Source organism: Strix aluco, chromosome 4 (assembly GCF_031877795.1).
Source record: "Strix aluco isolate bStrAlu1 chromosome 4, bStrAlu1.hap1, whole genome shotgun sequence".
Taxonomy (NCBI): Eukaryota; Metazoa; Chordata; class Aves; order Strigiformes; family Strigidae; genus Strix; species Strix aluco.
Window position 1 is genome coordinate 106,556,020 of NC_133934.1, and position 27,587 is coordinate 106,583,606.

At 44.0% G+C, this 27,587-nt stretch overlaps 1 protein-coding gene across 4 annotated transcripts in view; it reads left to right on the forward strand.

Moving 5' to 3' along the window:
* Positions 1-27,587, forward strand: part of ESRRB (estrogen related receptor beta) — a 137,048-nt gene that overhangs the window by 71,224 nt on the left and 38,237 nt on the right. For 3 of the 4 annotated variants that reach the window (XM_074824796.1, XM_074824795.1, XM_074824797.1), the window contains exon 2: positions 19,862-20,271. The exons of the other annotated variant lie outside the window; for it this stretch is intronic. In XM_074824796.1, the coding sequence (XP_074680897.1) occupies positions 19,862-20,271 (410 nt within the window). The remainder of the gene's footprint in view (positions 1-19,861; positions 20,272-27,587) is intronic. 4 annotated transcript variants of the gene reach the window in all.

Sequence of the window (27,587 nt, forward strand, 5' to 3'; positions counted from 1 at the left end):
AAACAGAGTGAACTTGAGGTGCTGTTTATCCAGAACTGTTTCTCCTCTTACCATCCCTTCATCCTGGTCTGTGGGCTGATGCCTAAAGCAGACACTAACGTTGCAGAAGTAATAGTATGCTTTTGCTTTGATAGATTATCCACACTATCAAAACTTCTTAGGACTGATCCAACTCGAAGTAAAAAATTAAACCACACGTCTCTCCTTTCCTTCTTACTTCCTGAACCAGAAAAAACCCAATTGTTAGAAACAAATAAATAGACCAGCACAGCTGGTGTTTGCAGGAGACAGTGAAAGCAGTGTTTTGCTGCAGGTGATATGTAAAAGCCTATTGTGGGGATTGTTAGACTTAGTGGAGTAGGTATGTACATCCACAGCCTGCTTTATAGCTAACCTTCACTCGTCAGATCCCTTATTCCTGTATGATGTGTGTTGGAAGTTCTGTAGCATTCTGTGTGATCCAACAGTTGTGAGGGGGAAAGAAACTCTCCAGATTCCCCCTGGCCCCTTTTAAATAAAGAGTTATTTTAATTTAAGAAATTGTTAAAGTAAATGGGGGAGTAACTCATCTTAGATTCTGTTGGGTGCTATAGAAATAGTCAAGATAGAAGTAAATATTTAATTTGAAAATGTAATTAGTAAGCTGTTAAACACAAAATGTTTGCTGTGTTAATTCAGTTTTATGGCCAAGGTCTTGCACACACAGATGTCAGAAAACTTTAAAGTTCTGCCTCCTTCAGTTAGCAATATTGTATCCCCCTTGCAGCTCGGTAGTATTTCCCCTTGCCAGAGTATAGCGTTCTAGGACTTGCTGCCTAAATTTTGTAAACTGGTACAATTCCATTTATTGCCAGGGAGCTTTACTGGTTTATACCCAGTCTGGCCATTAATATCATGCCTGACTTACATTTTCAAATGGAGGCTCCTAAATTGTATTTGCAAAGTACTTACAAGATGCATGTGATTGCATAGACAAGGCACTCATGGACACAGATTACTAATATAGTTGCACCTATATGTTTATGAATGAAGTTGACTGAGCCATTGTTTTTGCAATAAAAGTGCATGTTTTGTAGTTGCAATTTGGTATTTGTGTTTGAGAATATGACCATCTCTTTGTAATGGTTGTTTTAGGCAGAATGACATCAGATTTCCTGATGAGTATATTGCAAACTGTTTGGCGTAGTGGTTGTTTATGATACATGTTTTCATTCCATTGCTTGAGTATAAAATCGGCCAAGATCACAGCTGCACAGAGGGCACAATGTATTCAGAGAAAATTTGAGCCCCTTCCTCTCAAGCATTGCATTTTGGAAGAGGGAGCTGACTGTGCTTTCAGGAATGAGGAATCACAAACCCGGATGCCCCAGAAATGGAAGGCTTTGACAGTAGGTCTTACTACTGTCATTTGGATATACAACTGGATATATGACTTGATTTAAATGCCTAAGCTCAGCCATTTTCCAATAATCATTTTTGTTAGCCTTCATGCTCTGCAGATAGTATACCATATGCCTAGTTGAGGTTCCTTTTTCCACCTTCTCTGATGAACTGCTGAGGTCAGCGATTTTATTTCAGTAGCTTGCTCTGATGAACTTTATTTCTACACCAGCCTCCCCATCCAGACAACGCTGCAGTGCAGAGAAATAATCCAATTTTACTTGATTATTAATAATTACTCTCAGCTGCTATTTTTTCAGTTGATTGATTAGAATAAACACTGCTCTGACGGGATACATGAGAATCCATAACTCCTCTTCCTTCTCTACTGCTACTTCAGCTCCTGTTTCTCCAGGCACAATGTGAAGCGGGGGGTTGTAATGCAGAGTGGCTTTTTTAAATGTGCCTTCTTGCTGTTTTTTAACTAGCTGTGACCAATATTCATTTATCTGGATTGGTGGAAGTCCACAAGCCCTGAATAATGTCTCTGGTTTACAAGCCAGTGCTCTTGCTAATCAAGTATGTTTTCCACTATTCATGGTTGAAGCTGGACGAAACGACTTCAGTCTTTGTTTTAGTCTTCAAAATTGATCAAAGACTATAGATTTGCCGGAAATGTGCTTCATATTTACAACCTTGTCGTATGTCTGACTGGTTGTGTATCACTCCAACAGGTCATGAGTGACTTTGGAGGGATCTCATGTTGCAGTTGCGTGAGGTTTTTTGCTGTACCAAATTTGACAGTTTTCTTTTAATATTTGGAAGGAGTATATCAAAAGGTACTCTCTCAACAACTCGTGGCCTGAAACTCTATCCAGCAGTTCTGCAGGGACAGAGGAACTTTAAAGCGTTTGCAGATTTGTCAGAAACTTAAACACCTCAGCTAAATTACGCACAAAAAATAGGAAAATGAACATTGATGCTCATGTTTGCACCAGCTTTGTGCACAGTCAGGAACAACCTCTCCCAGCACTGCAGTCCAGTCTCTGTGGCTCCCTTGCTGATCCATTCTATTTTGTACCAGATTTGCTGTGAATGCCAAGTGGTGAGCAGCACTGCAGCCAGTACCTCGGGAAATCAGAACAGGCAGTTCAAGTGTACCTGGGATGAGCAGTGATTTTCCTACAAAGTAGCTGATGTTAACCCCCTGGACTGGAATTCTCTCTGGGGAGGTGGTCAGTGCAGCATGGGAGATGGTTTTACTACTTGTAGCTGTTTTGATTTGCAGCTTGGGTTCCTTAAATTCATCCTGTTTTGAGAATAATGCTGTTTCCAGGGTGGGAAGGTGGGAAGTGAGAAAATTGCTTGAACATGGACAGAATTTGCCTCCTCTTTGCAAGCAGGACAGTTGTCAGAGGCACCTAGAGCTTGGGCTATTTATCTGCTTAGGATGAATCCAAGGAAATAAATGGATCCCTATTAGAGAGATCTTCTTAGGGAGCCTGTTGTTGCTGAATTTCCTCTCTGGAGTGAAGTGCACAGGGTGGACAAGCCTGTCACAGCTGACAGCAAAGGGATGCTCAGTCTAGTGGATGTCAACTGGAGGTGGAGATGTGTGAATGCATTCACTGTACGCTGTGATTTGCAATGGTTGGGTAGGGCTATCAATCTGTGCAGTGTGAGTGGCAGGAGAAGGGTGTTTATTAGTGTAAGTGGGGATTTCCAAGAAAGCACTCTATTGGGAAAGATTTGTTTGTTCTGCTTTCCTTCCCGGGAACATGTGAAATAAAAGTGTATCTGAAGAAGGAGTAGTTTAACACTAGAAGACAAGTCTCCAGGAAGCCAGTGAAGGGCATGGGATAGCTGCAGTGTTCAACATTCAGATGCCTCTTCAGATCCTGAGATCCAGTTACTGTTCAGATCAATAGAGATCATGATTTAATTTCAACAGTAGTTGGATTAAGGCTTAAATGAAGAGATAGGATACTGTCCCAACTACTTGTGATTTATTTCCACTGTAGCTACAAAATGCTGGGTAGGGTTCAGGCGGCAGGTAAGATATTTAGGCTCAATTCCAACCATCTCTCTTCAGCAGGTTGTAAAATGAAGCATTGTTTTGTGGCTCACAGAGGTGCTAAGAAGTAACATTCCCTGCCATGAGTCAATGAGAAGAAGTTTCATTCAAGCTCTCATCAAAGTGGATAAAATGTCCAGGTCAATTTTTGTACATTGATAGGGAGCCAGGGTTTTGGAGCTTCTGATCACATGCCAGCAGTGATTTCACTGTGATGCAGAAGGAATGGGGTAAAGCTTAAATGGGACCAGATGGAAAAGCAGAGCTAGGTTTCTCCGGCAGCACTCAGCTTTCAAAATAAAAGGGTTGATTTTTAGCTGTGGGATGCTCCTTGACACATGGTTAATCCCTGAGTAATACAGAATGACCATTTTATATGAGCTGATGGCACAGCTTCCATGGTACTCTTGAATTTCCAGAACTTTTATGTAGAGTTCCACTTTTTCAGATAATTACAGTGTAATTTATTTCTCTGTGCTGTGATAGACAGTAAACTGTTTGTTCATCAAATTCCATTAAAGATACTGGGAGCTCGTGACATGTTATTCCATAAACTATGTAGGCCTAAGCTTAATCTTAACTATTACATTGTGTAACGACTGACTGCAAGTGCTTATCTAAGTTGAAATGCTGAAGCAAGGACTCCTATTGTACAAAAGACTGAAAAGAGGGAGAAAGGGAAGGAGGGCAAAGGGGAGAAAGACAAAGGGGAGAAGGAAAAAGGGGTAGTGTCTATACTCTGTAAGACATAAACAAAAGCTTTGTGAGCCACTCTCAGGAAAGCAGGAAATACGAGGAGTTGGTGACGCGAGGAAGACCCGGATGGAGCGACCCCCTAGATGCAAAGTGCGCAGACGCAGGATACACCTCTCAGAGAGACCCGATACCGGAAGGCGGAGGATATAAAAAAGACGGGCCCTCGGGAAGTGAGCGCGCGCCGTTGGTGGAGCAAGGACTCCCCGGCCGCCCAGCGCTGTTTTGCTTATTGCCGCTTGCTAAAATAAATAGTTGAAATTTAATTTGTCCTAACTTGCATCATTTTGGCAACATAGTCTATAACATGTGCTGCCTGGCTAAAGAGGATAGCATGAAGTGTCAAAACATTTCTGTGTCTATTAGAACATACATGTTTCTGAATGCATATAAATGAGTGAAGCACAAGCAGAGGGCTGTGTGGAAGATATGGAAATTAGAATTAGAATCTTGTTTCACAGAATATTTGTTGTTTCAAAATGTTATTTCATCCCAAATCTGGCTGCAACTTGAAATTTTAAGCAGAGTGGAAATTCCAATATAGTTTATTTTGAGGAAACTTCCAGTATTTTCTTTCATTATGTTCTTGAAACAATGCATGATTGGTCAGTCAGTGAACACATGAGGCAGCACATGACAGCCTAAACAAAGTGCTGGAACAAAACAAAATTAAACATCTCATTTTCTTTAGAGTTGTTTTGGAAATCTTACAGTACAAAACATTGCCAAAATTCACTTAGTTCTGTAATGAAACAGAATAGCATTTTTTAACAAAATAAATTTTTGATTAAAAACTTATAGTGAAGTGTAACTGTGAAGGAGAGTGGAAAAATGGGTTGTATGGAGGTGTGGTCAGCAGGCAGCTGCGGTGTGAAATAGAACCTAGGGAGATGGAGATAGGATTAGGCAGTATTAGAGATAAGGTTATTGTGTAGACTGGGTCACAAGGGAGTGGGCTTAAAGTACAGTCAGATGTAGGAGGAGGTCAGAATTGGTCTGTATAATACAGGCAGATTTGTGAAGCCAGTGTTTTATTCCTCTGGCTGGTTTGCATGCAGGAAAAAACTGACCACTCACGCTACTTACACAGGTAAATCTCTGAGCTGCAGTGCTGAAGAAAGACGTTCAAATTCTGCTGATAATCTGGAGCAGAGGCCATTGTGTGAGCACAGGGTTTATCTGTCCATCATTCTGTTTAGCACACTCATCTGCACGCTCCCTTCTTTCAATCATATAGTTGCTGATTAACTCTCACAATGTTCCTGAGAGGCAGGTCATTCAGGACCATGTCCCTGCTTTTCAGTGGGGGAAGCAGTGTCCTGGAGAGCTGCAGTGACTTGCTGAAGTCTATGAGAAGATTAGTGTTGAGGCTGGAATTAGACTTTGAGACATTTTGGCTGCATTTTAAGGACTTGGTACACTGTACTTCACTGTCCCATGTCATAAGTACACAGCCAGTGACTAGGAGTCATAACACATACATGGGTCCTTAGGCTGTGTTTGGGGCATGGATGCCTAGTGGTTACGGAGAGATGTGATCTAGGTGTAGAATGGTTCCCAGAAACTCTGCTCCCAAGAGTGGACTCAGAGAAAGGATGGGCATAGAGGCAGATGTGGGAGAGCAAGATCTACAGTATAGACCTGGCCAGAGAGGGATGGGTGTGGGACATGGGCTTAGTTTGCCAAGGACAGAGGGAACTGCAAGGCTGGACACACAGAGCAGATGAAGTGTGAGTGTGTGGAGTTATAGATCCTGTCTTTATGCATCACATTGATCTCATTCAGTGTGTTATACTTAGCATTTCATTTATATAATGTCAGAGTGTTACACGGGTTTGTTTATTTTTAACTCATGGATGACTGGCAGTCTTGGTCTGGATGCTGTCTGGTAATGAAATGGGAGAAATTTGTCCAGGTCTGGCGAAAGGTCTTTGTCAAAGGATCTTTGGAAATTGAGAGAAATGCATTTTCTTGGCTATTTATATTACCTTGTCACCTTGGAACTAAGTCCAACACAGACACACTATGCAGAAAGTGGTGAAAGCACTGACCACCGTTTGCATGCATTGGTAAATTGTTGTGTCATGTTGTGATACATGTTACATTTCATTTAGGAATTTAGGTAGGAAAAAGAAAAGGGACCAAGGTGCATTCTGCATCATGCAGTAGGAATCTGGTGCAAAACCAGCCACCTGGTGAAGTACATCACATGAACAGAAGAGCTTGGGACTAGAAGCTGTCTTGTAACCATATGGTCATGCCTGACCTCACTGCTGGTGGCTGCTCACTGGCTTGCTATTTGTGCTGTTTCCCACTGTAGACAGGCTGTGAGTGAAACCAGTTTGGGGGTTTGGCAAAGGTTTCTCTGATGTACAGTGCTGAATTAATAGAGACCAATACCTGCCAAAGACCCATCTCTTACCAACACCTCTGGATGCCCCTTTCTTGCTGTATCACTACTACATTCTCCAAAGGCAGTCACATTTCCCACTATACTGAAGAATCCAGCAAGGACTAAGAGGGTTTCCTCCCTGCAGGTTTACACGCAGCATCCTGCATCCAGCTTTAGGGCCTACTGAATTCCAGTGGAGCTAGGCTCCAGAACTTGCTTTAGAAATGACCCTGTTTGCCCTGATGGGTTTGCAGTACTCACTGTTGACTTGTCACCAGACATTGATTTCCATTTCCCATTGCTCCGAACTCTTGCATGGCTCACACACAGTGAGCTGTCTATCTGCTGTGAGCTGTTGGGGTTGTCCACTGGAGGGAGTGTCTTTAGCTTCCAATATCTCCCACCACCAAAATCTTTGGTAAAGCTGTGTTGTAAATAGATTTGTGCTTTTGCCTATCCCTACCCCTTGTCCAGGTTGCTCACACTTTCTGTTCTGCACTTGTCTGTCAGCCCAGTACTGTCTGTCCATCTCCTTCTCTTTCTATGCATCTAATGGAGATTGGTAATCCCGTTAGGTGCTTGCAGCAGGCGCTGCCGAATTTGCTTGCAAACGCCTGTGCCAGGTCGAGTGTCATTGCCAGCAGCACTCTTGGCGGGATGAAGGTTGCATTAGCGAACAGTAATTGAAATGCAAAATAACATTTTGATCGAGCGAGCAGGCTGTTTATTTATCAGATCAATAGCCAAAATGCCCCATCTGGAGAAGTCAGCGTGATAATAAGTGATAGCATTCCAAGGGCAAAGGGAACAAGCGCAGCAGGGAGGACATGCCGGCAGGGTGAGCTGGTTTGGGTTGGGTCACACTGGGCTGTCGGCTGCTGAAACTTGCTTCTTTTTGGGTCCCTTCTTTGAAGAGGGCTGCCCTCCTCCTAGTAGTGTCTGTGGAGGGTTCCAGGCCTCTGAACAGAGAACAAACAGTTCTTAAATATGAGATCAGACAGTGCAGACATACGTAAAATCATGTGAGGTCTTCTCGTGCTCTGACACAGGGCTGTGACTCAATGTGTACAGATGATGTAGCTCAGTTAGGCAGTGTTTTTTTGATTGTTTGGTTTTGCTTTAGTGCATTATGTTTGCTGTAAAGGTCTGAACACTATAGTGATGATCTGGAAATATGAAGTCATAGTTTGGCTTCTATAGCGAAGCTGCTGGACTGATATCTAGGTGCATCCACATAATGAGGAAAGGAGAGGTGTGGGAGGGTGCTTGTAAGAAAGGAGTTTTTGTGTGTATTTACATGATAAATCTATTACATGTATGCATACCTGCTATACACAGATACCCTACAGAATAAAGCTATGTTACATTTAAGTCTTATCTCAGAAAGGTACTATATGAAAAAGTAGAAGTGTCTGTATAGCTTCTTTGTGGGTGCCTGACTGCCTGTCTGTCTGCTTTGCGGTGTCTGTCTTTTGGTTTCTGCTTGTCCATTAGTAGAGACAGGAACAGGAAGTAAAACTGAGGTTGAAGATCTTGCAAGCTTGTATTCTTTTCTTTTATGTCCCAAAATAATAACAGGGAAAAATGAAAACTTCCTGGGATGAGGGGATAATCTATTCACCATGACCAAAAGGAATACTTTTGTGGGTTTTTTTGTAGTAGTATTTAGTTACATTTTCAAACAGTGATGCCAGTTTGGGAGGAAAATGGAGGCAATTTAAAAGTATTTTGCTTAAGAATTTGTTTGGGATGGGTTGTTTGGGTTTTTTTTTATCTAGAGAAATGCATGTGCAAGTTACACAGAGTGTTGGGGAAAATAATGTGCTTGTGCTGTTGTTACAGTTTTCTGTCTAAAGAATGGTTTGTTGGCCATGGCCTCCTCCTCATCTCTTGGTTTACGCAACTAAGAAAGCAGGACACCATGAGGCCTCAGGTAGGGCTGGGCTTGAGTGAACTGGAAGCTACTTTGTCAGTCAAAGGAAATCGGACAAACAGTCTGGAAGATGGATGAATGTATTGGATTTAGAACGAGTCATTAGTTTCAAGCTGGAATTTGGGTCAGCTACAACTGCCTACTTAGTATGTGCAGTGTGTGGTAAGAGATCTGCTAAATACCTACCAAAGGTGGGGTTTTAAAGACTCAGCAAAACTGAACCTTGAGGTATCTTAAAATAGGTACTTTAAGATAATCCTGTATGTTACAGCGGTAAGGTGTGCAGAAGGAAACTTGAGTGTTTCCATGTATCACCTGTTCTCCTCAAACCTGTGGTGTTCATTAGCTTGAGAGGAGCCCGGTCTACAGTTACCTCTGTCATGTACTCCCTTTCTCTGCTTATTCAAGTGCTGTATCTCAGCCTCACTGTGTAGCACAGGTTTCTTGTATGGCCTTGACCCCATGCAGTTCTCCTCTTGTGCCTTTGTCCTCACTGACAGCCCAACTCACTCCTGCTTCCACATTTTTCCAGTGGTTCTGGGACATCTCCCTTATGCCAGATCCAGTGTTTGCTCTCACAGTTAGCTTGCTTTGCTACCGTATCATCTTAGAAATGATTTCTGGAGAGTCAGGGATAAAAATTATTTCAAACTGAAAAGCACTAATTGCCCATTGTTATTTTCCATGCTGTAATTTATGTGGAACTAATTTCAGTCAGTTTTTCAGGATCTGTCTGGTTTTGAGTAATGTTTCTAATGATGAGGCACTTAATTATAGATTTCTTCAAGAGCTACAGGTGGAATCTAGGCAAAGCCCATCTATTCTGTCTGGATTATCTTGGCAAGGGTGGGAGAATGAGACGGAGTCCCACTACAACCATAAGTTTTGATGTGTAAGAAGCAGAAACCCTCCAAAAAAAATTAACAGGTCAAACTCAGAGAATTCCCAAATGCATCGAGGTTGGAGAACACACAAGTTCAGATTTTGTCTGAATAGATATAGAGTCCCTTTCAGTAAACTAGTATTCATAAAGAAATGTTAAGTCTCTTCTCACATTTGTTCTTAGGATGATGTACTTAATTTGTAAGTATCTCCCATCCTAACTTCTTCCTCAGACACTTAGAGGAATTAAACAATACCTCTGGGTCTCTCTTTTTTTCCTGCCATTGTTCATCATGAATTGTGGGGGAGGTTGAAGGGAGGGGTGCCTTCAATGGATATTTTGAAATGCAAGGAAGTGCAGGCCGAAGAATTTGCACTGGTGGCAATTTTCTCTCAGAAATGCTAAGAGGGTACTGAGTGAAAGAAAAGGTCTATGTGAGATGAGACTAGGATGCAAAAATAAATGTGATGTGAATGGTAGTGCTGGAGGTTTTCCTTTCCTTGCCCAGCTGAAAAGGTAGAAGCAAAATTCTGACGTACAAACGTTTGAAGTGTGTACTGAACGTGTTGTTGTATGGGTCTCATTCATAAGTGTCTGGAGGACACTGAAGGTTCTAAGAAAGATATAGATTAAAAGATAGGCAGAATATAAAGAAGACATTCAAGAAGAAATTAAGGTCTAGCTGAGCATTTCAACAGGGATTGAGTTGCAGCTTTGCTGTATGCAGGCAAAATTGTTGAACTGGTGTGAGCAGTCTTCCAGATGTAGAAATAGGGGAGGAAGAAATGGAAATGGGAAACACAGAACGATAACATGCGGGAAAAAGGGTGGTGGTAGAATTTGGATAAATAGTGAACAGCAGGTCAATCCTGGTTCTTGTTTCACTGTGATATCAACAGTAAGTATAAGCAAGAAACATTAGTTCGAGTGCTGAAGCAATTCACTCAGGAGGGAGTGCCATTAGTACACCAGAGGGCAAGGTACCTTCAAAAGGCAATGTGTTAATAAGAGAGTGAACTGATAATATATGTCACACCTCCAGATTAATTGTCACTTCATCTGTATAATACTTCTTACCGTTTACTACCAAGAGTGTTGTCCTAAGGGTGAAGAGAAATTACAAGAATGAGGAGAGGGATGAAGACTAGTAGGAAATCCATAATGTCTTCTGCCCATGAGAAGCATTTTTTATTTATTAAGCAGCCTCCAGACAGTTTGCTGCGGCAGCTTTCATCAGCTTGAGCTAACTTGGGCTAGAGAAGATCTACCGATATGTAACTGGGCTCTGGTTATGCAATGGGTCAAAGGGATAGAGTGTCTCCTGGGCATTAGACAAACAAATACTATTTGTGTAAGAGACAGAGTGTGAACACTTGCTGTCTCCATCTCCTTAGCCCGCAGAAGAGTGCAGGTTGGGCCTCCATCTCCCCTGCTCTGAAAGGAATATGTTCCTTCAGTCTGCAGGGCAGAACTGGTCTCATCCAGCGACATACCTCAGTAGATGTCATACAAACCAGTTTTCTTCAGGCATACCAGGGGAACTGAACCCTGGAGACAGGTCTCTAGATAGGCTCTTGCAGTTAGGAATCTGAGACTTTGCTGGCTTCCTTACATATTTTCATTTTAGCTTCTTCAGTCTCCTGGCTCAAAAGTTCTTCCCCTGACCCACCATCAAATTATAAAGCAAATAAAAAAAATTATATCTCCCTTCAGGTCAAGGGTGAAAGGCAGGCCAACTGTGATGCATTTTTACAAAATAAGCCAGGTCCAGATGCCCAGCAAAGCCAAAAGCAACACAAAATGGTTGTAATTGGAATTAGGATGGTGTAGCTCTTTTAGAATAACATGCTGACAGTTGGACCTAGTTACAACCTGGCAGTCCAGGTTTGTGAATCACAGAATCACAGAATTGTCTAGGTTGGAAAAGACCTTGAAGATCATCCAGTCCAACCATCAACCCAACATTAACAGTTCCCAACTACACCATATCCCTCAGCGCTATGTTGACTCTACTCTTAAACACCTCCAGGGATGGGGACTCCACCACCTCCCTGGGCAGCCCATTCCAACGCCTAACAACCTGTTCTGTAAAGAAATACTTCCTACTATCCAGTCTAAACCTTCCCTGGCGCAACTTGAGGCCATTACCTCTTGTTCTATTGCTTGTTACTTGGTTAAAGAGACTCATCCCCAGCCCTCTGCAACCTCCTTTCAGGTAGTTGTAGAGGGTGATGAGGTCTCCCCTCAGCCTCCTCTTCTCCAGACTAAACAACCCCAGTTCCCTCAGCCGCTCCTCGTACGACATGTGCTCCAGACCCTTCACCAGCTTCGTTGCCCTTCTCTGGACACGCTCAAGCAATTCAATGTCCTTTTTGTAGTGAGGGGCCCAAAACTGAACACAGTAATTGGGGTGCGGCCTCACCAGTGCCGAGTCCAGGGGTAAGATCACTTCCCTGTCCCTGCTGGCCACGCTATTTCTGATACAAGCCAGGACACCATTGGCCTTCTTGGCCACCTGGGCACACTGCTGGCTCCTGTTCAGCCGGCTGTCAATCAACACCTCCAGGTCCCTCTCTGACTGGCAGCTCTCCAGCCACTCCTCCCCCAGCCTGTAGCGCTCCTGGGGGTTGTTGTGACCCAAGTGCAGCACCCGACATTTGGCCTTATTGAAACTCCTACAGTTGGCCTTAGCCCATCGCTCCAGCCTGTCCAGATCTCTCTGCAGAGCCTCCCTACCCTCGAGCAGATCAACACTCCCACCCAACTTGGTGTCATCTGCAAATTTACTGAGGGTGCACTCTATCCCCTCATCTAGGTCATCAATAAAGATGTTAAACAGGAGTGGCCCCAAAACCGAGCCCTGGGGGACACCACTCGTGATTGGCCGCCAACTGGATTTAACTCCATTCACCACAACTCTTTGGGCCCGGCCATCCAGCCAGTTTTTTACCCAGCAAAGCGTGTGCCCATCCAAGCCGCGAGCTGCCAGTTTTGCCGGGAGAATGCTGTGGGAAACGGTGTCAAAGGCCTTACTAAAGTCAAGGTAGACAACATCCACAGCCTTTTCCTCATCCAATAAGCAAGTCACCCTGTCGTAGGAGGAGATCAGGTTTGTCAAGCAGGACCTGCCTTTCATAAACCCATGCTGACTGGGCCTGATCATCTGGTTGTCCTGCACTTGTTGTGTGATGGTACTCAGGATGAGCTGCTCCATCAGCTTCCCGGGCACCGAAGTCAAGCTGACAGGCCTGTAATTTTCCGGATCATCCTTCTGATCCTTCTTATATATGGGCATCACACTGGCCAATTTTGAATCTGTCGGGACCTCCCCGGTCAGCCAGGACTGCTGGTAAATGATGGAAAGCAGCTTGGCGAGCACCCCAACCAGAACTACAGGTTCATGCTATGGAGTAGAAGTCACACAATGCTTTCCCCTCTAAATTAGAGAGCAAGCTCATCAGCCTTTTGCTAAACTATGGTTTATGTTTGTTCCAAAGACAAGTACGTAGTATTTGTGGAGGCGTGTTACGGACAAATGCGTTGCAAACAGGCTGTCTGGAGTTTGCCATACTCTACAGAATAGAGGCATAACCCATGCAAGCCAAAGGGAGCCACCACTAGCAAACATGACAGAACTCTAACAAATAATATCTGCACTCCAGAGAAAAATATTTAGATTGATCTGAGGTTCTGACTCTCTTGTCCTTTATAGCAATGCAAAATACTGTGATTTAAACAAAAAATCTCTAAATCCTATGCACTGGTAACTTGGCGATTGATGTTTATGATCATGCCCATCACACATGTACTTGCACACAAGCTCTTGCCTACCCCCAGAGAAGCTTGTCCTGGGAACAGCATATGTTCCTGTATGATAGAATAAGCCCAGAAAAGCTTCCTGGACTGTCGCTGCTATGGCTGAGTTATCCACTGTACAGGAGTGAAGTGGCACATTGGCAGATCCTATTATTCTTGGACTGTTGTGTGGACAAGAGCTGTCAGTAAAGATGATGTCTCTCTCATTTGAAGTCCGTATTGAGTAGAAGAGCAGGAGCAACCAGTGGGTGTGCTGACCCCTTGCCTCCCTAGCCCGGTGGTGAGTGTCCCCAAAGCAGAGAGGCAGGGATGGGACCATGGGGGTGAGCTGTCTGTGGTGAGAGCAGGTCGCCCAACAGGTGTGGGCATCTCAGCTCCATGACATTAACTCTTTGCATATGTGACCTAAAATTACACTGGCTGTTATTGCAGCTGTCATGTCTAGCCATGCCACTTGGAAAACACTATTTATTTCTGTCTCCTGTATCTAAAAAAAACCCACCTGATAAATTTGGCTTGTTGCTGGAGTTGCAGCCAGTGTAGTAGCCAGTATAGAAGCTGATCGATATTGTTTGAAGCTGATCTATATTGTTTGTCCGCCAGCTGTGGGTTGCAAAGCTCTCTCATGTGGCCCACAAAGGACACAAAGTCTCTGTGGCCCAAACGGCATCATGGCATGATATGCGCATCTCATTTACACATGCAGTGCAGGTTTATGTCATCTGGGCTAACAAATACTGATATCAAAAATAGGCCTGTACTGGAGCAGAGGTTGGATGTTTTATCTCTGTTTAAATCATTTGTGTTTCTGCAGTTTAAAGCGTCTTCGGTCTTTCATGGTTGGTATAAAAATATCTGTGGAATCCAAAGTGTGCTTTTGTCACAAGCTGGGACCTGAAGTGAGCACATTTATACTGGCAATCTTCTCAGGTTTTGTCAGTAAAACTTGAATCTACCATGAGGACTCCTTATTCATGGACTTCAGGACTGAAGTGCAGTTCCACAAGCACAGCCATAGGGCATCTGGAAGTTACAAGCTGTACAGGCATCTCGCCTGCAGGGGTTTTCAATTTCATGGTAGATCTTAAATGGCTTTAAAAAATCAAGAATTCATTATGTCTGGAATCCACATCCAGCTGTGAGAACCACCCAAAAAATCCCATTTCTGACCTTTTACATTTCTTCTTGTGCCCAGAATAGAGAAGGTTTTGCATGAGGAGGGCCTGAGTGTTCTCTCTCACTCCTTCCCTCAGCTGATACTAGTCCTACAGCTATATTCCAGCATTCATTTTAATGACAATTTCAGTCTTACTGTTGGAAATCTCCAACACATTGGGTTGGTGAGTTTGTGATTTTATCAGAAAATACTGGTGAAGGGACTGGTCTACATGGCAGAACTTCTGATGCCCATTCCTTACCTTCCTCCAGGAAACTGGAGTATAGCACTGAGCTATCCTTGCCTTTCCTATTGAAGATCACATAATGAGGATCAGCCACTAGAGAAGCTCAGCAGTGTTGCCTCTAAACTTTCCTTGATCCAGGTATAGGGTCAAATAGTTGGGTTTGCATCAGCGCTTAGATGCTCAGATGGTATTAAGTTACTGAATGGTGGATACCTTGAGCCAATAAAGAATTCTTCTGGTAGTAAAAAGTTACCTTCTCTTACAAAGCTGGATATTGTCCTGGCTGTCTTGCTAAGCAGGTGTGAGTGGTGGGCCTTGTTTTCTTGAGTCAGGTGAAGGCTTGAGGATAGAGTACTGAATTCCTGTAATTTTCATGTCTAGAAGTGGGGTAAAGAGGTGAACATAGCTACAAATTACTATTTCTGGAAAAAATAACCTCAAAGGATGTGCAATAAAATAGCCTTATCTGCATCAATCCCAAACTTGTAATCCTTGAAGTTTAAGACAAGAAAAATGGGGGGCAATATTTACTGCTTTGATTTTATAACACTAATCTTTGTCCCTTTCTGTTCCTGTCCATCTAGCGTTCTTTCCTTCTCTTATTATTGCTGCTGTTCTCAAGAGAGCATTAAACTCATAAGCAGTCCAGCCATTATAGAGAAATAGCAAAAGATGGAGAAGAATTGGAGAAACTTGTAACATTAACCCAACATCACTGCCTGAGGGAGATAACATTAATGGCTAAAAACCTAAAGCACAATCTTGACTTGGTCTAAACCTGTGTATTTACACCCGGAATTGCTGAGATCAGAGCATGCTTGTCTGAGAGCAGTTATAGGCATGGAAAGGCTAACAACATTGTTAGTGATAAATAGCAGTGGGTTTATGAACAGGAGTACAGCATACAATAGATACAATTAGATAATTAGTGGACAAAAGAAATGCAGTGGATAGACTGTCTCTGGACCATGCATGGGCTTTTGACACAAAGCTGTGCAAGACCTTACTAGGGAAATTAGATGAAATTGGTTTTGATATAAATCCTGTGAAATGAATCATGGATTATCTGACAGAGTGTAAACAGAAGGGTTAGAGACATTCTTTATCTTTCTGCAAAGGTGGTGTCCAAAAGGGCTGTGTTTTGGTTTTAAATATTCATTAGTGACCTGGAGGAAAATGTAAAAGGCATAGTTCTCAAATTTACGGTTGACAGAACTGAAAGATACTAGAAAAAAATCAGAGTATAAAAAAGAAAAGCTAAGCTGAAAAAATGAGCATTATTAACAGGCTTTGGTAAAACAAGTGGCAATTATCAGTGTGTGGTTTAAAGATGATACTGGATGTACTTTGGAACAAGGAGAATCTCCAAATTTCATGTTGTGGAGAGCACAGTGGCAAAAGCAGCTTATGTTCAGAGAGGTCCCAGTGAGACAGTGGCTATCAAATGATGTGAGCTGATGTGCAACCTGATGTCTGGCAAAGCTACTGCTCAGTTGGTCCATATGTCTGCCTGGCTGCGTGCTTTCCGGAGTGACTCTCCCCTGTAGTGCTGTGGCATTGCACTGTGCAATTTGGGGCACCTTGCTGCAAGAGAGACCCAGGCAAATTGGAACAAATCCAGAGAAGGGCCACAAAGATGCTAAAGGGATTAGAGGGAATGACCTATGATGAGGAAAGGTGAAAAGAACGAAATGTTTAGAACCTCTAAGCCTGTTACATGGACACAGAAATAGTAACGGAGTTTCCTGTGCCAGCACGGAGGAGAGTTGGATCAAGTCTCTCTCCTTTTACATTCCTATTAAGGTAACTAGAGCTGAGCAAAATGGTTGTTCATCACTTTGAACTCTTTGCAAAAAACATTTAGCTGTTCTTCTTGAAGTTCAAGATGTTGTATTTCATTGCCAGGGGACACTCTGAGTCTGTTTTAAAATCACCACAGGATCTCCATGAGACTTGCAGAAAGTCAGAGCTGGTGAGGCTTAACTCAGTGTGTGCTACCCAGCAATAATCCACTATGTAAGTTGTACCAGAGTCCAGAAAAGAAAAATACAAGCTCTGGAATGGGTGAAGTCACCTTAGCTATGGTCTTTGATCTGTCTTGCTGTTTAAGGACTTTTGCCTCTAAAGCATGTGTTCACATCTAACCAGAACTTGCTATGTATTACTGTCTCTTGGAAGGGAACAGGAGCGTCCTCAGCTGTAAGGATATAGGGGCTTTGTTGCTATTCTTCATTCACCATCACCACCAACACCGTCACTGTTTGCCTGCCCTGGGAGGGAAGGCTCCTTAATTGAGATTGTGAGTTGAGAAGTGAGTTGGTCCTAGGAGACTGATCTCCCCTCTTTTTTTTTTTTTTTTTTTTCTTCCTTCCAGTGGAGAGAAATACCTTAGTGGGTCTTCTTGAGGTCCTCTCTGAATTTTGGGCTTTTTAAGAGACAGAAGCCGGGATTTGAACTCTGCTGACTGAATCTGACAGTACAGCTTACCTCCTCGTCATGCTTTTTTCATAATGTCCTCTGTCTGCCCTTAACATTATGCCAACTTCTTTTACTGTGGAGTTCCTCAGCGCAGAACAGTGTTTTATGGTGGTTTTTGCCTTCCATTTTGACCCTACTCTCATGTTATTGTGCCCAAGGATCTTCAGATTTTTACTACAAATGCACTTCTCAGGTAGCGGAAGGTTCCAGAATCTGGCCAGCACAGCAGCTTTCAGCTTTGCTGTGAAATGCTAAGATCTGGTCTCAGCTAGCAAAGCTTCATCTTCCTCCACAGTCAGCTGGCATTACACCAGGAGATCTGCAATCTGTCTAGGTGCCCTGTGGGATTAAAGATGAATGCACCTGCAGCAATTATTCCTGTAACTGCTTCATGGCCTCTACTCCATTGTGACCCTCTGGGCAAAGCATGGGCATTCATCAACTCATCACACTATCTCTGAGAGGGACCAAACTCTGGATTCCTCTCAAGTAACACCAGGCAAAGCAGCTGAGGAACGTGAGATGCCTGCCCATACTCTCAAGGTCAACAGTCTTGCCAAATAACAAACTTGGCTGATCGATCCCAGAGATAGGAGATGAGGTCAAGCGTTGAGGATGAAACAGAGAAGGGAAAATTAGGAGATACTTGGGTCAAATGAGATCATAAGGACGCAGGACTGTGAAGTTGCTGCATATCAAACATCTACGTTCATATCAACAGGCACACAGATGTGATATCTGTGCATTCCAGCCTTGCTGTATCACAGAATGTTTTGTCCTGTCCCATGATGCGTTTGACCTCTTGGCAGAAGGAACTGCTACAAATACCACGTAAATAGGCTGAAACTGAAATAGAAATAGAAATTGCCAACATGACCAGCAGAGGTTCCAAGAAGAAAACCCAAACATCCCCAGTCAGTCAGAATTCTTTGGACATGTCATCAGGAAAATGCGTGTATTTAGGTTTTCTTAAAAGCCTTTGACAAATTATCTCGCTGAAGGGAAAATTTAACCTCTCAGGTTAATACTATTATCAATTTAAAAGTGGCTGAGACAGGAAAGAAAGTAGGCATACTCTACCCAGAAAAGGAAGAGAAGGCAATTTCCAGCATGATAAAGGTTAACACGAATCACTCACAAAGATCAGTGTTGTGGTGTTTGATCCATGTGTTAATGATCTGGGAAGTGGGTGAACAATGGGTCTCTGCAGATGACATCAAATTATCAAGGAAAACTGAAGAACTCCAGAGGATCCTAATAAAGCTGGGTGCATGGACAGCACAGTGATAGATTAAATACACTGTTGACCATTGCAAAACATTGCACACCAGAAGGCATTAATTTGATTTTTCATACATCTTAATGGATTCTAAATTAACTGTAGCAACTCAGAAAAAGATCTGAGGATTCCAATAAGTAACTTCCTGATATTCCCTGTTGAAGAAATGCTAACAATTTAGGTTTTAATTTAAAAACAAAAAAAACCCAAACAATATAAGAAGTTATATAATGCATAGGCTGAAAATAACATTGAAAATACGGTAACGTCAGTAGGTAATTGATGGCGTGCCTTTGTCTTGACTACTGTCCAGACCTTCAGCTGGAGAAGTGATGGAGCAGTGCCAGCTTCATGCTGCTGAGGACCTGGCTCATTGAACTCTGTTCTAGACTGAACAGAAATAGCCAGATTAGAGGAAGTTCAGAGATGGATGATGAAGCAGATAAGAGGTCTGCAAAAGCTTCTGCATGGAGAACAATAATATAGATAACAAAGAGCTGAATGAGGAGAACATGGCAAAAGTACATTTCCTGAGAAGGAGAGTCAGGAGATGTTCAGGGAGCTTGAAAGGCTATAAATGCAGTATAGGTAAATAGAAGTGGGATTTTTTGTTTGTTTGTACACCGCACAAGTAATCCCTGAAAATCATTGCTGTAAGATATCATAAAAATTATCAGTGTTCTAAAAAAAGACTGAACATTTATATAAGAAGTAAGGCTATCCGTGACTAAAATAAATAAGAGCTTGCAAATTTGGTAAAAATGCAGTCCTTCCCATATACTTAAGAGCGTAACCCTCTCTCTAGGAACTGGGAATTTGAGAGAAGCGTCTCCATGCAAAAGCCCTATACTAGTAAATAGAAGAAAGATTAAGATTTAAGATTAAGTTGGAGGAAACTTTTGATCAGATGATTTTCCTTCAGTTTCTAAGCTCCTCTTTTAGTGATGACAGTGAACACGGGGAGGGAAGGAATCCAACATGAAAATTAATCAAAGACTTCTGTATTACAAATGAAATCCAATCTGAACAGGTCCTTTCTGCAGGGTCTACTAGTGAACTTTTTGCTTAGAACCAGGGCAGTACATCCTGAACTAACCAAACATCTTTTTCACCTGGCCTGCCACAGACAGGCTCATTTCTTTCTGCTGTTGCAGGGGTAGATTGTGCTCTGGGTAGATTGTGCCTCATTAGCACTGATGCCCCTTCCCAGTACTGCAGCCTGTGAACAGCCTGAGATTATGATCTACATGAATAGCCTTATCTTTTATTCTAGTGTGAGTTTGTGGGGAGTAGGTGGACTGTTCTTAGTGAGTTGTACTGATATTCTTAAAGGAGAAGGACCTGGGTGGGGTTGAACTGCCTGAGCCAACTGGAGTTGGTTGGAGGTGGGAAAAGGAGGGCTCTTTTTTGACCAATCTGGAGCTGAATTTGGCCAGGAGGCCACTGAGTGCCTTTGCTCTCTCCCCGCAGGCTGCTCGGCAGAATGGCCACGGAGGAGCGGCACCTCTCCTCCAGCTGTGGGTCCTTCATCAAGACCGAGCCCTCCAGCCCATCTTCTGGCATCGACGCCATCAGCCACCACAGCCCAAGTGGCTCCTCCGACGCTAGCGGTGGCTATGGCATTGCCATGGGTGGCCACCCCAATGGCCTGGACTCACCACCCATGTTCAATGGCACAGGGATTGGTGGTGGGTCCTGCCGTAAGCGTTACGACGACTGCGCCAGCGCCATCATGGAGGACTCACCCACCAAGTGCGAGTACATGCTCAATGCAATCCCCAAGCGGCTGTGCCTGGTGTGTGGGGACATTGCTTCGGGGTACCACTACGGCGTGGCTTCCTGTGAGGCGTGCAAAGCCTTCTTCAAGAGGACTATTCAAGGTATGGTGGGAAGGGAGGGAAACTGAGACATATCACTCCATAACAAAAAAGGGAGGCGGCCCCAGGCATTGCTGAGACTGCAGTGTTTCCATGTCATATAAAAGGGGGAAAGGGAGGGTGAATGTAATGCACCTAACCCTCCATCCTTTTGTATGCTTCCTCTCTCCTCCTTTTCAGCTCTGGTCCTTCCAAATCAACCTGGACATGAAGTTAGACTTTGTGGTGGTAGGAACCTTTGCCAAGTTCCTAGCCTGGCTGGCTACCACATCTGGGTATCAGGCCTAGTGGATCTTCCTGCCTCTGCTAGTGGCACTGGTACTCTAATAATGTGGCTGCTAGTGGAGTGAGACCTGGAAAGGAAATGCTTTGCACTCTGAAGGTGTTTTTAAGACCCGTTTGAAGAGTGGATGCCTCTGCCTAGACATGGTGTCTCTGTAGAGATGTCTGCACCTCGAGGTGAAAGTTCTAGCGTTACAGGACTAAAGAGGTTCTCACTCTGTCCTGCCAGTCTTAATTTGTGGCCATGGACTCCATACAGACCTCACCACAAGGCTGGACAGAATACCTGGATGCGAATCAATCCCGTGTTCCTCCTTTTCCAGTTCCACCAACCCTTTTCATTAAGATGAAACTTTTTTGAAGATTAAAAATTGAGGCACTGAAGGAGGTAGAGATACCCAGTTTTTGTCGCTCTTACTAAGGATGAGAAATTTCTCAGGTGATTTTGAAAACCTCAGTGCATGTATGCATAGATGAATTGCAGTTTGTTGCTCCTGCATGTACAATTCACATATGAGGTGTACATCTGTGTCCTGACTGCCAAAGGTATGCTGCAGATGTGCAGACACACAGGTACAGCAGTATAGCCACAAGTGGGAGTACGTCCAGGCAAGCTCCAACATCCGGGGATGCTTGGTTGTACTTACACAAGCAGGCCCCATGTGAGCAAACATGCCTGGACGTACAGATACTCCCTTTATTTCCTACAGTCTCTAACTGGAAAAAGGACAGGATCATTCACCTTCCAGTGGAAAGTGTACTGTGTTTACCCAACCATGGTGGATTGACTGGAGACAGATGTCCATTGAGCAAGCAGCTGTGTGTGTACTTGGCTATTGACTGGGGTCAATCCACCACACCAACAGTTCTTTTGTCTCCTGTGAAATGAAAGAAATGCACATGTGGGGATAGCACTCATTTTATTTTTGTTCATTGAATGGGCCTGATTACACTCTGTCACTGGGAATGTTCAACTCTGGAGTGGACAGAGCAGTACAGGGTGCAGGTTAGCCCAGGCCTCTGCAGAATTCACTATTTCTAGCTTAATTTCTTAGATTCTGAGTGTCTCTCCTTACTATTATCCAGCTGTGGAAATAATCGCTCTGTATTGCCCCACTGACTCTTCCTCTTTTATTATGCTACATGGAAAGCATGGCCATCTCTAGGGCACTGGCCTGTTGCCTGGCAGGGTTTCTGTGATTTGTCATTGCTGAATCTCCTGTGATTGAATGTGAACTTTTACTTGCACTTCTGACTGTCAGCACTGACTCTGTCCCTCCTCCAGCACTTGGACCTATTCCCAGTGTTTCTTCTTGGCACATTAAGGTGCTAAAGGAGGGACAGGGTAGTACTCTGAAGCAAAGCCCTGGGGGCTCCTTATATAGGAAGAGACTGAAAAACTTACTCATGGGAGCGATACTGGAGCACCTCTGTGGCAGAGCAGAAGAGAGGCCTAACCTGGAGAGAGAGAAATAGACCTAGGAACTTTTGAAGAGCTTTCATAGAAAATCAAAAGAAAATTATGCAGGGCAGCAGTACCTAGAGCCTGCATCAGCCTGGGTGTTACGTCAGCTGACTTAATCGCAAGGGAGAGTGCTTCCCTCCAACCTCTTCTTGCCAGCACAGCTGTATTCTCCCTGTGGTTCCGTAATTGATTGCCTGTTAATGTGTAACAGATGGGGGAAAGGAGTAAGCAGCGTTTTCTCTTAACCTGTTGTCCACTTGGACTGGTGACTGAGGTATCAAAATGCTTTTATTCTCAGGAGAGTTGAGTGTGTTGTGCCTGAGGGTGAGCAATTTCAGCTATGGAGCTGAAGGCTGAGCCCAGGGGAGTGGGCAGCAAATAGAGCTGCAGAGTTTGGTTGAGTCAAGAAAATGCACCATTCCAAGGGCTCTGCTGCAGTGTGTGCAGATATCCAAGAACAGCCCTGGGTATGCAAGGGAAAAGAGTTTAAGGATCATGTAAAAGAGATGGCGAGTGGCAAAAGTGTTTCCAAAAGGTGTTCATCTTGCAACTCTATTATATTTAGTAGATGTGTTAAGCATCTAACTGAAGAAGTGGGAAAATCTTCATCCAGGCTGCCTAACGTTGATGTAGAGTGTGCAGAAAGCATGTAGATGTGTATGTTACACAGTTGCATTCTCTGCTATTATCAAAAGGCTTGCCATGATTCTGGTATCTGGGAAGGGCATTGACTCAGTGGTTTGAGCACAGAGATGGAGCTATGACCCCAAGATTTCCCAGGGGCTCAGGAGATGCAGTAGGTAAATTCATCATCAGGCTTTTGTGGTCTCAGACCAGCCACTTCACTTCCCTGTGCTTGAGTATTGAAAGAAGAAAAACTGATGACCATTATGAGAGTACTTAATCTGCTGGCCCTACTTTTGGTAACTTTAATAGGTGTGCATGCTGCTACAAAATGGATCTAAATCTGTCTTGGATGATTAGACTACCACAGTCCTATCTAGATACCCCTTATCAAGAAGCAGAGTTTCATGCTAAGTCCCCCCCCCCTCCAACTATCCCCCTCCCCTGCTACAAATGAACCCAGTCTGCCTATTGTTTTTTTTAGCTGCATTAACTCATGTAAAACCTGCATGTCTTGAGGCAGGAGGATCTCGCAATAACCTTTCCGCTCCCCCTGCTGCTGCTGCAGCAGTGGAAAGAACGGACATCCAAGCTGCAGACCTTTTCTGAGCCTGACAGCTCTGCAACTCACTTTCCCCCTTAGCCATGTGAGGCCAGGCCCAGGTGAGGCTAGGCTGTCCTGGACAGCACGAGGGCTGTTGCTTTTCAAGTGATGGGGAGAAGATAGGCTGAAAGCCAGCATGGACATGGCTGGATATCTCTGAGGTCACTACTATTGCTATGTGGGAGTTTTCCATCTGTAGGATTTTTCCGAAGAAAAGCAGAATTTTTACCAAGTCAGATTTCCCCATGGAAAATTTTGATGATAGGAGAAAAAAAGAAGTGAGGAAAATCCAAACCGTTGATTCCCTTCAAGCTGAATTGGAGTGTTTGGTTTTGCTGAACTAAGTCAGGATCACACTACGCATCCTAACCTGTCCCACAGGTTATGGAGGGGTCACACCTCTGACCTCTCTCATGTTGTGTTACATGGCCCAAGAGAAGGATCAAGGCCTGGAAACCTGTTTGTCATTTCCACTTCGCAGCACTGGCAGTGCTTGAGATGGAAAGGCAAAAACCTGAGACGAGATGACAGCACACTCCACTGGGCTGCAGGCCTTTCTCTCTGAACATGTTATTTTGAACCCCAGGGCTGGAATTCCCATGCTTTGAGGCAGAGTCAGAAATTCTGAACTGACTTGAAGCATTTTCAGTCAGCTAGGCTGTCTGACAAAATTTTAATCCTATTTCTCTATCATTGTATTGCTTTGTGGGAACTGTGCTTTGAGTCCCCATTATATTCTTGTGACAGTCTGCATTCACTTCCATGATGTAAGCGTCCTCCATAAAAACATGTGCCATGAGCATCACCTGACTTTGTGAATATTGTGGAAGATGCATTCTAGTGAAGATAGGAGAGAATCTGAGTTTTGGGCACGTTGAAATGTGCTGCTATTGGTGCTTAAGAGAGGTCTAATTTGAAACCAAGAATTTCATACTAGTTGAATGTAATGGAATGGGTCTGTTACATGAAAGATAATACGTTTTGGATGTTTCTGAATTAAAACTTTTTGAATTTCTATTTCATGGAAATCCTAACTAATCCTTTAATCCAAATTTAGGACACAGACAAATGCTGGATTTATTATGAGATACAATTTCTTAATCTAACTTTATTCCTTCTTTTAATAGTTTGCTCAGTAGATAGAGCATTTTATATCAATTAAATATATTGTCATTATCTTCTGTTCATCAGTTGTTGCAACTGGTAGGTAGTTTTGCCTATTCTGAATATTAACTAATAACAGTGCTATGCAACCATACGAGTCCTTTATTATTCAACATATTCATGACTATGACTACCCATCATCTACTTTTCATCTTCAAATGGTGAAAATTAAGGCTATTTCTAAAATGACCCATTAATATAAAATAAAATCTTAAAGCTCAGCAAAATAAATCTGATTCAAGATTTCTCTCTCTGATCTTTGTGAATCATCTCATTGTGTGCTTGGAACTGATACCCATAAGGTGATCCAACAGGACTTGCAAGGAGTGATATTGGGGAGAACTGGTTATTGGAGAGTCAGAAAGAAGAGACACATTGCCATCATCTTCTGAATAGGCAGGTTGTGTATCAGGCAAAGTGCCGCCTGCATCTGTGCATTCCCTGCTTTTCCCTTGCAAGCTTCAAACTCAGTGAGTGTAGCAACACAACTGCTGTGCTGGGATGCCCTTACATCAATAAGGGGCTTAAAATGTGGGTAATCCAGCTTAGAAGACTTGTAGGGACTTCTAACAGGCTTGTAACAAAATCTGTAGTCTTCTAGGTCTTCCTAGTTGTCATTACGGTGGTTAGACTGGCTCCTGGGAAGGGAGTTGAGAGAGTTTGCTCGTTTTCCTGAGCAGAAGAGCATTACCACCCACAGGATGAGCAAAGGGCTTGCAGAAGGGAGGTTTTGTGTCCCTGCAGTAGCATCCACAGCAGCTAGGCACTGTCCTTCCCACTGTCCTTCCTTCTGTTCCTCAGAAACATGCCTGCTACTTTTCAGGTGAGAGTTCACAGCCAAAAACAGGAGGTGTTCTGAGCTTTCCAAAAACTTCTGAAGCTTAACCAGGGGATCTGGTATTCCTTGGATCCTAGTGCCTGAGTGCTACTTACTATTCACAGCTCTAGCACTTGGATTCAGAAAATCAGCTCCAGTGCAACTCAACCATATTAGTCTTGTGTTTTCTTTCTGCCTCAGTGCATCTGTACAGAGTACTCTGTGTAGAAGGATCTTTTCAGTGGAACTTCAGAAAAGGATTGTCATGGTTTAAGACCAGAGGGCAACTGAGCACCACGAAGCTGCTTACTCTCTCCTTTGCTCTCAGGGATGGAGAGGAGAAAATAAAACAAAAGGCTTGGAGATCTAGACGAGGACAGGGAGGGATGACTCATCCGTTATGGTCATGGGTAAAAAACAGACTTGACTGGGAAAGAAAAAGGCTATCAATTTAATTTAAACCACATAATTTACCAATTAGAGTAGGACAGTGAGAAATATAACCACATCTTAAAAACACCTCCCCCCACCCCTCCCTTCTTCCCAGGCTCAGCTTTGCTCCCAATTTCTCTACCTCCTCCCCCCGAGCAGCGCAGGGCAGCAAGGGACAGGGGTTATGGTCAGTTCACCACACATTGTGTCTGTCACCACTCCTTCCTCCACAGGGGGAGGACTCCTCACACACTTCCCCTGTTCCAGCGTGGCGCTCTCGGGAGACAGTCCTCCATGAACTTCCTCTGACTTGAGTCCTTCCTAAGGGCTGCAGCTCTTCACCAGCTGCTCCAGCATGGGTCCCTCCCGCAGGCTGCAGTCCTCCCAGCGGTGAACTGCCCCAGCACAGGCTTCCCTCAGAGCCCAGCACTCTCCGGGCGCAGCCACCTGCTCCAGCATGGGGCCCTCCACGGGCTGCAGGTGGGCATCTGCTCCACCGTTGACCTCCATGGGCTGCAGGGGCACAGCCTGCCCTCTCACCACGGGCTGCAGGGGAGTCTCTGCTCCGGTGCACCTCCCCCTCCCCCTTCTTTCTTCCATTGACCTTGGTGTTTGCAGAGGTTTCTCCCTCACAACTCCTCCTCTCAAGTTCCACTTCCGAAATACATTATCACAGAGGTGCAGCCACCGTTGCTAATTGGCTTGGCCCTGGCCAGAGGTGGGTCTGACTTGGAGCTGGGGGAGCTTTGAGAAGCTTCTCACAGGGGCCACTGCTATAGCCCCTTCCCTGCTACCAATCCCCCCCGCCACACACAAACCCAAGTCAGAAGCCCTACGGACAAACTTGCTGCCACTAGGGAGCCCCAGGGCCCATCTCCTGCATCCCCGTGCGAGCAAGAGGCTGGTTTGAGTGAGGCTGTGTGAAATGTCCAAGTCCTGTTTCCCGGAGCAGGAGCCAGGTGTGCCGCCCCGAGGAGGCATGCAGTGCTGGTGGTGCAGCTATAGCTACCCCCTTTTCCTCTCATAGCATCAAGAGTCCTGAAGCCTTGGTACTCACATTTCTGGTTTTCTTACTGAGTTGCATGAAGTAAAATTTTGGTAATACAAAGCACTAGGGCTTATCTCACCTGCTTTTCCAGAGTCTCATTTTCTTGCTAGTGATACACACATATACTAGAGTGGGGAGTTTTTTGGGTTTGTTTTTGTTGAGGGTTTTTTCATTTGGGTTTTTTTTGTGAGTTTTTTTGGGTTGTTTGGTGGGGTTTTTTTTTCTTTCCAAACCTAGGAGCCTCTACTGATTCTTGTATAAGGCACCTAGATCAGGGACATGTCCCTGGAAGCATAGGACAGCGCTTCTGAAAATCAGGTCACTTACTCAAGTGCCTAAATACAGATTTACTAGTTCAATAGTTTAATCCCTTTCTCTGAAAACTGTGGCTTAAAAAATAACCCCTCTTACTTCATGCAGATCACTGGAGAGATTTTCCTCTGATTTTTGCAAAATACCTCTCCTCACACCAGGACTGAGGCTATGATGCCTCAGTTAGAAGGGCTAATTTAAGTGGAAGGTAATAGAGAATCCACTCCATGCATATTATCAGTGTTCCCTATCCTGGTGCAGGAGGTCAGACTGGTGCCTGCTGAGGGCAGAGGAATTGCTGGTTTGGCACGGCACTCACCAAGGGCCTTTTGACAATTTTCAGGTCCCTTTTCACTGAGACACCGAAATGATCTGTTTACCTTCGGAATCAGAGATGAGAAGGATTCAGGACAAAAGCTTGTGGGTACTGAAATGAAAGTATCATCACAGCTAGTGGCTTACTGAAAATTCAGGTTGCTTCTCCTGCAGACTGTCTCAGTCATGCAGAATAGCTGTACCATGGAGGCATTACACTGGCTGCCTGATGGGACCTTCCTAAGGTTACAGTATT